At 34.0% G+C, this 13,078-nt stretch overlaps 5 protein-coding genes across 5 annotated transcripts; 3 read left to right on the plus strand and 2 right to left on the minus strand.

Annotated features, from left to right (window-relative positions):
* Positions 1 to 7,353: 7,353 nt before the first annotated feature.
* Positions 7,354 to 7,650, plus strand: TVAGG3_0259470 (uncharacterized protein; the record flags this gene model as incomplete). The annotated part of the gene is made up of 1 exon (XM_001328009.1): positions 7,354 to 7,650. One exon carries the CDS (start codon positions 7,354 to 7,356, stop codon positions 7,648 to 7,650), a length of 297 nt encoding a protein of 98 aa, XP_001328044.1.
* A 123-nt stretch (positions 7,651 to 7,773) lies between these two features.
* TVAGG3_0259480 (RNA-binding domain, RBD family-containing protein) lies at positions 7,774 to 8,539 on the minus strand (the record flags this gene model as incomplete). The annotated part of the gene is made up of 1 exon (XM_001328008.1): positions 7,945 to 8,532. The coding sequence occupies one exon, from the start codon at positions 8,530 to 8,532 to the stop codon at positions 7,945 to 7,947; it is 588 nt and encodes a 195-aa protein (XP_001328043.1).
* A 118-nt stretch (positions 8,540 to 8,657) lies between these two features.
* On the plus strand, positions 8,658 to 9,455 carry TVAGG3_0259490 (GTPase protein; the record flags this gene model as incomplete). The annotated part of the gene is made up of 1 exon (XM_001328007.1): positions 8,658 to 9,239. The coding sequence occupies one exon, from the start codon at positions 8,658 to 8,660 to the stop codon at positions 9,237 to 9,239; it is 582 nt and encodes a 193-aa protein (XP_001328042.1).
* Positions 9,456 to 9,834: 379 nt separating this feature from the next.
* TVAGG3_0259500 (uncharacterized protein) lies at positions 9,835 to 10,373 on the plus strand (the record flags this gene model as incomplete). The annotated part of the gene is made up of 1 exon (XM_001328006.1): positions 9,847 to 10,050. One exon carries the CDS (start codon positions 9,847 to 9,849, stop codon positions 10,048 to 10,050), a length of 204 nt encoding a protein of 67 aa, XP_001328041.1.
* Positions 10,374 to 10,526: 153 nt separating this feature from the next.
* Positions 10,527 to 12,776, minus strand: TVAGG3_0259510 (DNA replication-independent nucleosome assembly; the record flags this gene model as incomplete). The annotated part of the gene is made up of 1 exon (XM_001328005.1): positions 10,569 to 12,605. One exon carries the CDS (start codon positions 12,603 to 12,605, stop codon positions 10,569 to 10,571), a length of 2,037 nt encoding a protein of 678 aa, XP_001328040.1.
* Between the last annotated feature and the right edge of the window lie 302 nt (positions 12,777 to 13,078).

Consider the following 13,078-nt stretch of genomic DNA (forward strand, 5'->3'; position numbering starts at 1 on the left):
TAACTAGTTCTGGGGTGTCAACAGATTGAATGGATGCCAAATTGGTGTAAGCTCTCCTTTAAAGAATCACAGGATTTATATATTTGAATAATGCATTCAAGAATGTTTTTGTCGGCCTGAAGCGCCGATATATTTCATAAAGACTAAAGAAAACTCGCATCGTTTTTATTGAAACCTACACACTTTTACCATCTTAATATATGTCAAAAGAGATGATGAAAAATAGAATCTTTTCTGAGAGAGCCGCCGCACTTCACGCCCATAGGAAGCGAAAAATAAAAATGAACACCTTGCTTTTCAGAATAAGGAAATAAAGAAGTATCAAAATTTGAAGTTAAATTTTCGAATTAAACATTTTTGAGTAAAGTTATATTTTTTTGAAAAATGAAATTGCTTTTAAATCAATTAACCCTACTCTATGTCATACAATATACATAAATTAACAACAATCTCACAAATAAATGGATAAAACAATGTGGCATAATTTAACAAATATTTTTTTGTGAAGAAAAAACATCCATGCTATGTTTTTTGATATAGTTGATATATAGACAATATAGCCGAAATATAAACAGTTGATTTTTTGAGAACCTCATTTCAAATTTGAGATGATTTACAATTTTTAGAATTCAAAATCACCAAAATTTTTTCAGTTATCATTTAAGATCCAAATTCATACATATTTCTATTTGGATCCAAATTCGAAGTTTAGTTTAAAATTATATCATCCATTATTTCTTCAGAAATTTCAGAGTGATTTTGAAATATTAATTGAATTTGCTTTCAAATATTTGTGCCATTATTTTTATTTGCAAACTATGCTTTTGTTCTTCCTTCAACAGCATATTTTGTCTAAAGTTAGTTTAGTATTACCTGACGAATCTTATGATATACAACAAAATGTAGTTTATAGTTATTTTAATATAAAGCATGATTTAGATGGTAGAGATACATTGGTTACTTTCCAAAATCAGGGAACTTTTGTCAAGTTCATTGTAGGTGAAAAAACATGTTATCCAACAAAATTACAACAAACTTTATGCGACGATTTAGTTTTGGAAATGGGAACAAGAGAAGTTACAGATGATGACGCGTATATATTATACAAGATCACGAATACAGGACAAGATCCCAAAACATTTTCTCTTGGAACTTACACAGATTTCACATTTAATACTGAAACAGGGCAAAGAAACGTTTTTGAACCCCTTGCAGGCCAGAAAATATACACTATTAGATGTGAAGAACAAGGAGTTGAATCATGGCAAAAGATGGGCATTGATCATAGCAACAAAGAAACTGACTACATTCCACCCACAAACTATTGGTATGGGCAACTTCCAATGTTATTTGATGAAGAAAGATTTTTCAAAAAATTTACTGAAAGTCCAAAAACACTTGGCCCATCATCCTATAACGACGATGACCCAGTAACATCATATTCGTGGGAAAACCAAGCAGTTCTACCAGGAAAAACTGTCGTTTGTGCAGTCAGAGTATTTTTCATTATGCAAAATCCATTAGAAATTTTCACTGATGGAACAGTTTTCGCAGGTGGTACAACAGGACCAATCGCAGTTCCAACATGGATGCGAATCGTTGAGCAAGGTGTAACTTACAATGCATTTTACAAATTAAGTGGCCATGATTGGGAGTGGCTTGACACGTTTGAAGGTAATAATGCATTTGATAGATATACATACAATCTTGAACCACCAAATGAACCAGAAACAAAATACTTGTTGAAACTTCAATACTTGAAAGAAGGGAAAGAATTTTATTCAAATGAAATAGCTTTTACCGTTACACGTTCTAATGAACCCATACTTGAAGTTCAAATAACAACTAAGGGTACTCCATACTCACAAAATGATACAATCCCAATTAAAGTTATAGTTACTTCTGAATACAAAGGAATTGTATCCTGTGAAATATATAAGAATGGATTCTTTGTCACAGAAACACATAAGGAATATGAAATAGTAGAGAAAGGTACTCCTGATCAATCTCCATTAGTTTCAATAGATTTGCAATTGGGAACATTAAGATCTGGTGAGTACGTAATAGCTATTAGAGCTATAAATAGGCTTGGGAGATCTTCAAATTGGCAACTTAATGATTTTAATCGTACAATTACAATGAACTATCAAACAGAAATTTTCGACGTTCATTTTGAGAAGAAAGCATATCAATCAAATGCGTTAATCAAATTGCTCGGCAAATTCATTGAAACAGATAACAATGAAAAGCTCCGTTTTGCTCTCATTTTACCTGGTGGTTCAGTTTTCAGATCAGAACTCTACACACCAACAGGCATTGCACAAGATTTTGTCATCCAAGCATATGTATATGATGATACCGAAAGACTTTTGAATTGCACATTCCAATTGTTAAATGAGCATGATACAGTTATTAACACATCTTATGTAGAGTTACGCATCACAAAAGCTCCTGTTTTCACACTTCAGCCACAATTCGATGGAAAAGAATTCAATAATTCAGAAAAAATAACTTATAAAGTAATAGATGCATCTGATGAAGACAGAAGGAATTTGAAATGTCTTTATAAAATTGATCAGGAAGAATATAAAGAAATTTCATGGAGTGGATTTGAAATAAAAATCCCATTAACAGGACTTTCCTGGTCAAATGGTTTTGATCACCATCTTTCAGTCATTGCTCAGGATAAATATGAATCCCAATCCAAAGAAACTACATTAGATTTTAGAATCCTTAATGAACCAGAAGTGATACTAATTGATTTTCAAAATAATAATATCCATGATCCAAATTCAGATGTCCAGTTTACTGTAACATATAATGATTATGATATTGGTAAGTCACTTTATCTTTATGCTAAGATCGGAACAAATATTCAAAAGTTCGAATTCACAACAGCAAGTGAACAAAATAACCGCTTCATTAGAAGGAATTTAAGATATCCGAGGCCAGGTAAACAAAATTTTGTATTCTTCATCTCGAGTTTGTCAGAATACACATATCCAAAGACAGCTCATTCAAATTCAAAGGAAGTTTCAGCGGAAATTATTAGTACATATCGCCCAGAAGTCACATCATTGACAGTTACTAGAAGCAGTTATTACACTTCTTCCGATAGAATTCCATTCACACTCAAGATCAAGGATGATCTCTCAGGAACAATTAAATACAAGATTGATGGTGTAGATGTTACAAATCTACAGGACACATTAACAACATATCAAACACCAGACGGCGAGTCATATGCGACAGTATCAACATCTATTGTAATTCCTTCAACATGCACTTATTCTAACAACAAAGCACACACACTCACTGCAAAAGTTGTCGACAACTACGACTTGGAATCATCAAATTATAAATCATACACATTTTACATCAGAAATGTTCCAACAATCTCAGTCGATAATCTTAAGAAGACGTTAGCCATCTCTAATACGCCAAAAGAGAGCGACAGAACAATTCTAATCTCAGGCACCTTCCGTGATGTTGATAACAAACCACTTAAAGTCTTCGTTCAAGAAGAAGGCGGTTCTCCATATGAATGCAAGTCCGGCTCATCAAATAATGCTGATGTTGGCTTCTCATGCAATTATATTGTTCAGGCCGAGTCCAAGGCTGATTTTCCAATTTCTATTTGGGTCGAATCAGTTGAATCTAAGAATGACGAACAAGGAAAAGTCAAATCAGAAGTTGTTGTCAAGAAGATCACTGTCACCGATCCACCTGCTATCAGTTCAAACTGTGTTTCTGGTTCATTTGGATATGAAGATCCAATCACAATCAAATTCTCAGTTACCGATGATTCCAAGGGCAATATCAAGTTCTACTTGAATGAAACATATTTGACTAATCAAGACTACAGATACGAGAACTTTGTTGGTGGAGAGTCATCTGCAACAGTCAAAATCCCACAAGATTTACCAAGAGGTATGTACTATCTTAACTATTATCTAGTTGATGACTATAATGTTGAAGCACTTGACAAATCTCGCTACAGGTGCCTTATCGAATACAAGAACAAACCAAAGATCGGTGAAGTTAAATTGAGCAAGACATCGGGCGATGATGACGATAAAGTTTCAGCCACAATCAAATACACCGATTATGATAATGAAAAGAAATTATATATCTACCAGAAAGTTGGTGATCATTCATATCAGGTCACTGGCGAAACTCAATCTAACGGCGGATCGAATGAAGTCAATGTTCCAGTTCAAGGATTACCAGGAAATCCATCTGGACAAGTCAACATCTATTTCATTCTTGCAGACACAAACAATGCTGATCTTATAACATTACAAGGCAATCAGAAATCCAACGAAGCTAGTGCACCATTCACTCTTAATAACATCCCAACACTCGAAGTCACTTATGATCAAGTTAAATCAGGCGGTGAGAGTTTCAAGATCAACTTAAAGATAACCACTGAGAAGTCATACACAAATTATAGAAGACAGGATAATTATAATAATAATGCAGAAATTTACGTTGAAAAATTCGACGGTAATGCGGAATATACTGATTCAATTCCTGCAGATGAATCAGTCGATTCAATTGCAGCATATTATTATCTCAAAGATAATAGTCAAAATATAATATCACAAAAAATCAAAATCGTTTTGACAGTTAGAAATCCACCAATAATATCATCCTTCTCTTCATCCGTTCAAACTGCCAAACCAGGAGGTAAATTAAGTTTGACATATGGATTTGATAACAGGCAAAATACAAAAATCTTTGCATTTTACAAGATAAATAACGCTGAACCACAAAGTGTTATGTTCTGGACAAGTCAATACCCAACATCGTTCTCAACAGAAATTCAGCTTCCATTTATTAAGAGTGAAACATCTGTAACAATTACAGGTTGGTTACAGAACACTGACACTCCACAAGGAGAAAATCCAGAACCATATACTAAATCAGGAACAATTCCAATTAATATTTTCTTGACATATCCACCAAATGTAACACTCACATTCCCATCTTCAAAAATTTTTGGTAAAGATGATACAATTCATATCAAATATGATATTGTCGATGAGACAACAGGCACAATCAAGGCATACATCAATGGAATTCCTGCAGCATTTAGTGATTACCAAAGTTATGGAAATCATGATATCAATTCACTTTCATTCCAACTTCCCAAGAAAATCAATTATGCTACAATTGATCCAAAGATTATTGTTAAAGTAACAGATTCACATCAGGAAACAACAGATTACACACCATTCCCAATCGTTGTTATCAACAAGCCAAAGATCACTGATGTTATATTCTCACAAGAAGCAGGTGTTTCTGACGGAAAAATTGAAGCTACAGTCGAATTCGATGATTTCGATGTTGACAAGAGATTATACGTCTTCGTAAAACATGATAATGAACTTATTTATCCGGAAAATAACAAAATTGAAAGTTCAACAGGAACATCAGGCCAACGCAAGACAATCACATTATTTATTCCTAATACAGATAGCAGTTCGATTGAATTTAAATTCTTCATGACAACAGATCAAAGCCCATCAGCAAATGAGAAAGAAGACAATTACAAGTCAAAGGATTATTCAAAGACTTTACCAATAACATTCGAGCCAGCCATTCATATTTTCATGAATGAACTTAAAGAATTCTATCAGAAGGGATCATCAATTCTCATAAAAGGTATTGTTTATGGAGACCAAGAAGCAATAATTAAGTTCTATTCTGACTCCCAATGCACGAAACAAATTGGAGATCAATTTAATTATTATAGCGTTACATCAAGTGGCAAAGAGTTTGAAGCTTCAGTCCAAATACAACCAACAATGTTATATGGATACAATACAATTTATTGCAAAGCATTTTCAAGATACAACCAAGAGTCATTACATCAAGATATTAACTTCTTCATTAAGAACAAACCTATTGTTTCTAATCCAAAAGTTAACAAGGCTTTCTATAAAGTCGGTGAAGTTATCACAGGCACATTCTATCTTACAGATTTGGATGCAGGTAAACCAATCTTTTTCTTTGGTCGCCTTGGAGATGGTCGTGATACTGAATTAATAGTTGATGTCTATGAATCTAGTGGCGATGAAAATCAAGAAATTCCTTTCACTTTCAAAACATCATCAACGAAAACAGGTAACTTGCCACTCTTGATTTGGGCAACAGATGAATATGATTCCAATCCAAGCAAAGAAATATCTAAGTCTGATCCAACAAAAGTTGATGTCAAGATTACTATTCCACCATCAATGAAATTCAAATATGAAGGTCCTAATGTCTTCAGCTTCAAGGAAATCATGCAGATTCAAGTCGATATTGAGGAAGATGAGAATGTCACACTCTCATACTATGTGGATAAGAGAAACCTACAGAAAACTGAAAAGATCGAAATTAATGGAAAATATTCAGGATTGAGAGAATTTAAGATCTCATCTGGTCTCTCACAAGGATATCATGAACTCTCATTCACCATCTTTGATAATCACGGTTTGACAACAACAGTTCCAGGATCGATTCCATTTACAATTAAGAATCGTCCAAATATTACAGATTTGTCAATTACTAAGAACTTCATTACTCAGGATGAAGTTGTTGGTCTAGAAGGTCATTTCACAGATGTCGATGGCCTGAAGCCATTATATCTCTTCTATCAGATCGATAATTCTGAAATTATTGGATCTATCAAGGAGTTTAGTAGCCAAGGCATTCGTGGTCAAGTCCTTAAGGCAGGATTTTATGTTGACAAGGATGAACCAACAGGCGAAAAGACACTTAGAGTGTGGCTCAGCTCAGTGAATAACGTCGAAACAGTCAAGAATTCACTCACCGCTCCATCAAAGGATGTTTCTGATAAATTCGAACTTGTTTTCAATCTCACATACAATCCAACAGTTGAACTTGATGAACTAACGAAGCAAGTTTACAACGACGGTGAGAGTCTTACAGTTACAGGTACAGTCCACGCATATTCAGATGTTGTCCTCACATACTTCATCAACTCTAACAAGATTGATCACGAAACAGTTGTCACTGTCACCGGCAAACTGACAAAGTTCAGCGACACAATTGTTATTCCAGAGAACTACAGGTATGGCAACCACAGTCTCAATGTTGTTGTCTCAGACCACCATGACCACAACACACGTAGTTTATCCACACTCAAGTTCACCATCAGGAATCCACCACGCATCATCAGCGCTAAGGCTACAGGCAACAACTACCTTCCAGGTTCATCAGTTACCATTTTCGGAAAAGTCAGAGATCCAGACTATGGAAACGAGCTTAGTATCCGCTCACAGGTTGATTCAGGCGTCGAAGTCCCACAGGTTACACTTACTTCAACAGCAGAAGAAATGAATTATGAATTCAGTGTCAAGCTGGAAGAAACACTTATCCCAGGCAAGCACACAATCATTAATTGCTCTCCTTGCTGTCCTTGCATTTGTACTTTTAAGGAAGAAACGTGCAAATGCTCAGGCACAAGATTCGGAAAGCACTGATAACATGGACATTGAACAACAGGAAACACAAATTACACAAACAGTAACATCAGATGAAATGGCCACACGTGACAATCCATTGTTCGAATCCCAGCAAATCGCAGATGATCATGACCTCTTCGATAACCCTAACGATTTTGAAGAGGCATCTCTTTAAATTTCTGATTTTTATTTGAAATAGTGCGAAATAAAGTTTAATTTAAACAATCAATCTGATTTTTATTTATAACATTTATTTTACAACCATTATTTGTGTTAGATACAATATAAGTTTTTGATAGGAATTACACTCAGTTTAATTTATTCATTTCCCAAATCTCATGTAATTGAATAATAAAAAACAAATTGAAACAATGAAAAGCAATGATCTTGCTCCTATGTAAGCAAAGAATACCATTGAAACATAATATTGGTTTATAAATAATCAACAATTTTAAAATTTATGGATAAATTAGTTTGAAAACTGTAATTTGTATTGCATTAATAGCCTAACAAGACTATCATACATGTCCTGAACGTTTTGGCTCAGTTTCCTTGGTTCTGGTGAATAATCGCGTTTTTCTTCATGTCGAGAGTATGATTTTTTATCTAAATACTTATCATTTGAGTAGTTTGATTCTCTCCTCTCGTTTTTATTGATTCCATATGGAGTTCTGTAATTGAAGTTTTTCTGAAATTTCTGAAAATCGTGTTTATCCGGACGACTGTTAAACCTCTTGGGCGCCTTACTCTCAGGATAGTATATGTCTGCATCATCGTCTTCTTCTTTGTCCTGGTTGTCAGTTTGACGATATTTTCTGTTCCCTCCTTCAAATGTGATAGAAACGATATCACCATTGATATCTTGGCCATTCATCTTTTCGACGGCTATTTCTGCATCTCCATCATTTTCAAAGGTTACGTAAAAAACGCAATTGTTATCAGCATCTTTGACTCTGTCGACATCTTTAACATCACCAATGTCTTCAAAAGCATTTTTGATGGTCAATTGCGTTGTTGAAAAGCTGCAGCCTTCGACTTTGATCCTTCGGTCGTGCATCTTTTCACTTTTATGAAATCAGAATTTGAAATAGATATTTTATTATGCCAACAATTCATTCCATATATTATTTTTAATTCCGAATTATATATTCAATTGAATGTGTAAATCTGAAAATTCACAAAATGGAAGAAGATAATTTACAGCCTTACAAAATTGTTTTTGTTGGTGGTGCTTCGGTTGGAAAGACATCTATTATCAATAGATTCTATAAACAGCAATTTATTATGAATCCAGCAGCAACAGTTCATGCGAATTGCGTTCAGAAACAGATACTTGTTAAAGATCAGCCTGTAATCTTAGACATATGGGATACAGCTGGACAGGAAAGATTTCGTTGCATTAGTCCATTGTTTTTCCGAAATGCAAAATTATGTATTTCTGTTTTTGATGCATCAATAGCAGAAACAATAAATGACGCAATGAGCTATGTTAATGATTTTTTAGATACTGTTCCAGATGGAATTGTTATAGTTGCTGCAAATAAAATCGATTTACTTCCGGATTCTGCATCAAATGATTTCATAAATGAAGCGCAAACAAGGATAGAAAAAGAAAAATATCATTTTTACTACTGTTCTGCTAAAACAGGTGAAGGTGTCGAAGAATTATTCCAAGGTGCTGCCTCTTTGATGCTTGATGTAGTCCAAGAAAAGCAAATGATGATAACAGATAACAAACCTTCAGAAAAACGCAATTGTTGCTAATAATTTTTGAATTTTAATGCTTATTATGCTATTCTTCATTTAATTCTCCTAGAAACTTGCAGAACTATTATGTTTGCTCGATTTTTTTTATTTATTTCTCTCATGTTTGATATAATACACTATATTTTCTTAATTTAGAGTTTCAAATACTTGTTGTTTAAACGCTTTAGTGCGTATTGCTTGTTTCATGAATAAATATTGATAGAATTTTAGTTACCCAACATTATTTTTTTCAATTTTTATAAAAAATTCAATGTTTTCTTCAAAAGTATTAAGAATGATGTGAATTCGAGAAATTAAGTAAAATTAATTGACATTTTTAACAAGATACAGGTAATAAACTATTTCCCTATATTAATTTAAGAGAATGCCATCAGATATTAAGAAATAGCTGCCATCTGTTAGGCAAATTCATAAACAATCTAATCGGCATAGACTCGCGCAATTCATTTAAAACATTTTTATTGTCTCTTTTTTTCACTGTTTTGATATATTTGCTATTGTGTATAGGTTATCGTAACTTTATATTTGAGGATTTCTAGATATTTGAGTTCAAAATCTCTTTCTTCTCAAAAAGTTTTTTTGAAAAATCATTGAAATTTTTACAATGTCGGAATCTCCCAAACAAACTGCCAATAACATATTTGCTGAAGCAATCTCAAAGCTTATGGCTGAAGATACAAATAAATCTTGCATTGGAAATCTCGCACAAATCTCACAGCTTTTAGTAAAAATCGATTCTCAAGTTCCAGGCGCTGCAGAAGCACTTCTGTCTGCAATCCTTACTAATTTCAGACAAGCTTATAATTAGTTTTGTTAAATCCGGGATTTACTTATCGATTCGAAACTTCTATCGCGAAATTTGTAAACTCATCGACTAATCACAATTATATGTTTATTTCAGAAAACATATGCGACATTTCATATATTCACAAACAATTTTATTGTTAATAATTACGATAATATTATATTTCTTTCTTTAAACTTGTTAGGAATCAATTCTCATTAGAGAATTTTGTAATAAATGTTTTTGTTTATATTTTAAATCTATGTTTTTTAGTATTTCTACACAAATATATAACTTTTTTTTTAGTTTTGTCATCATATGTAACTTCAAAGCTGTTTAGCAAGTTTTCATCAAATCTAAGTACTTAAGTTTTGGTATAAAAAATAAATATTATTGTTATATCGCAATTGCAATTATTCTATTTAATAAATATGTTGTTAAGAAACACTAGAAGTGAAATTCTGGTTCTTACTTGAGAAAATAAAAAAATATTATTATTTTTTCCTAAAAAAACATAAGTTAATAATATCTTTATTAAATAGTTAATCAACAGAAATATTCCATCTGTTTTCCAAAACCTGTTTGAGGGATGAAACGAAGTTCTTTGACAAATCTTGGTCTTGGTGTTGGGAAAGCTCTTGAACGATGTTTGCTGCTTTATCGTTCTGTCCCATAAAAGCCTGGAAAACAGCTGTAGCTCCTAAATCGAACCATTGAACAGAATTTTGTTCGGAGACAAGAGATTCGATTTCTTCAATGGATAAATCGGAAGCATCTGTGCTAACAGCTCCTCCTCTCCATTCCCCGAAGTCCTTATCGTATATCCAGTGTCTTCCTTTTGCATGAGCTGTAATTACGTTATTTTCAAGGAGACTGAAGCCAGTAAAGTTGGTGGGAGCAGAGCATCTCAATATTTCAGTCATATCCGATAATTTAATAAGGTAACAGAGATTTCCGACCGCTAAAATTACTCCATCTTTATGGGAAAGGTGTCTGCAGAAATCTCCTATGTAGAAAGGTGTAGACAGACGACGTCCTGTCGATGCATCAAGCTTCATGAGATATCCGCTGTAAGTAATTAAATGGAAATCTCCGATATCCAAAGTTTTGTTAACAATTCCTTGAATTGAAGCTGGTTTCTGCCATGGCTTAACTGGAATGTTATATTCTGATGACGTAGCTGGTATAGCTGTTGACTCAACTTCCATTTTGAATGAAATCATCTGGCGTTCGACGGCTGTAAGCAAAACAGGGGTGATATGTTTGATACCATCCTTTACAATGACAACTTGACGTGCTAAAACTTCTTCCGGAGTCAATTGGAGGACTTCCAAATTTACATCTTTTTCTTCTGTCTCGAGAGAGTGCAAAAGCTGGGTTGCCTTGGTGCTCTGGTTCATTCTGACTCTGAACGAGTTCTCGCCAAGCAAGTGCGATTTGATTTCTTCCATGGATTCGTTATCTACTCTTTCCAAATTATGGACATTTGATAAATCGAAGGCAACAATGCCTCCTTGTCTATTTACTGGGTTCAAATCGAGAGCGACAAGAAGCCAATGACCATCATTTGTCCATGCCATATCATTGATCGTAGAAGTTGAAACTCCATCAAGAACAACGAGTGGTTTTGTATCATCACCAATCATCCAGATTGAAATGACACCTCCTTTATCACCGCAGGCCATCAAAGAGGAATAAGATCCGTTTTTATTTCTAAATAGGTAAGGAGGGCACGAAATGCAGCATGTAGCAGCTACGTGACCTTCCAACATGAATCCAAATGCAAATGTCTCTCTCCTGAAGAAAGGTGATACGAAACCACCGGAATTTGCGGATGTAACACCAACAAATGAGCCATCTGGGGTCCAGCAAATACGGGAAACCATAGCTTGATCTGGTTGTCTGAATTGTTCGCCGAAAAAGCTATGGAAACCTGTAGAATGATCGTAAATATCTAATGTACCATCTAAAAGCTGTGCGGCAATGAATTTACCAAGCGGATCGATTGATATTGAGCTTACACCCATTTTTGTTGTTGTATTATACTGGAATAGTTTTGAAGCTGATTTAATATCCCAAACGTAAATTATTCCATCAATTGAACATGAAGCGATTTTGGTAGAATCTGGATACCATGAGACTCCTGTGATATCTCCTGTATGGCCTGTAAATGATTTAGACTGCCATCTTTGAACTGGGTGGTTTGGTTGAAGTGCGCTATCAGGAATACCGAATGTAGATGGTTGACCGAAGCATCTAACCTTCTGCCATAGGAAAACCATGCCATCATCACCACCTGTTGCAAGATATTTTCCATCGGGGCTAAATCTTACGCAGTTGATTGGTTTAGTATGGTCACGAAGTACGGCAAGTAATTTTGTTTTTGTTTCATGTTTAGTTTCGGAAATTGCTTTTAGCGCCCAAATTTTGCAAAAATTATCCCATCCGCCAGTGGCGAAAAACTCTCCTGATGGGTGAATATCAATTGATGAGACTGGTTTACTGCTATGACCAAGCCATTTTGGAAAAACAAAGCGCAGAGAAGCGTCGGTTTCTATTTCATTCTTCTCCTCCTCCATTTTTTATGTTGCAAAAAAATCCTTTAGGAATGCAAACTCATTTGAATATTTCAATCATAGCTCCTTTGATATGAGTATGAGCTAATGAATTGCTTTATACCTAAAAATACTCATTTTATCACAATATATTTTCGTTATTTTATTATTATACTCATTTATCCCAACAATGCCTCAATATTTTATTGGCATATTAGCATAATATCTCATATGTGATATATTTTGTTCATATTCAGCATATAACTGAAATATTAAATCGTTATTTCTTTTTCAAACAGAGTTGATGCAAGTGATGTTATCGCATTTTATAAAATAGTGAATTTTAATAAGGAGAAGTGCTCACATATTATGTGAATATGATATGTATTAGAATTTTGATCTCGAGCGATCAATTGCAGGCAAATAGTATTGCATTGCAAACAAAAATCTGAATATTCACATCAGATTTTATTGAAAAATGAAGATATTTTAAAAAA

This window comes from Trichomonas vaginalis, chromosome V (genome assembly GCF_026262505.1).
Source record: "Trichomonas vaginalis G3 chromosome V, whole genome shotgun sequence".
Classification (NCBI taxonomy): domain Eukaryota; phylum Parabasalia; order Trichomonadida; family Trichomonadidae; genus Trichomonas; species Trichomonas vaginalis.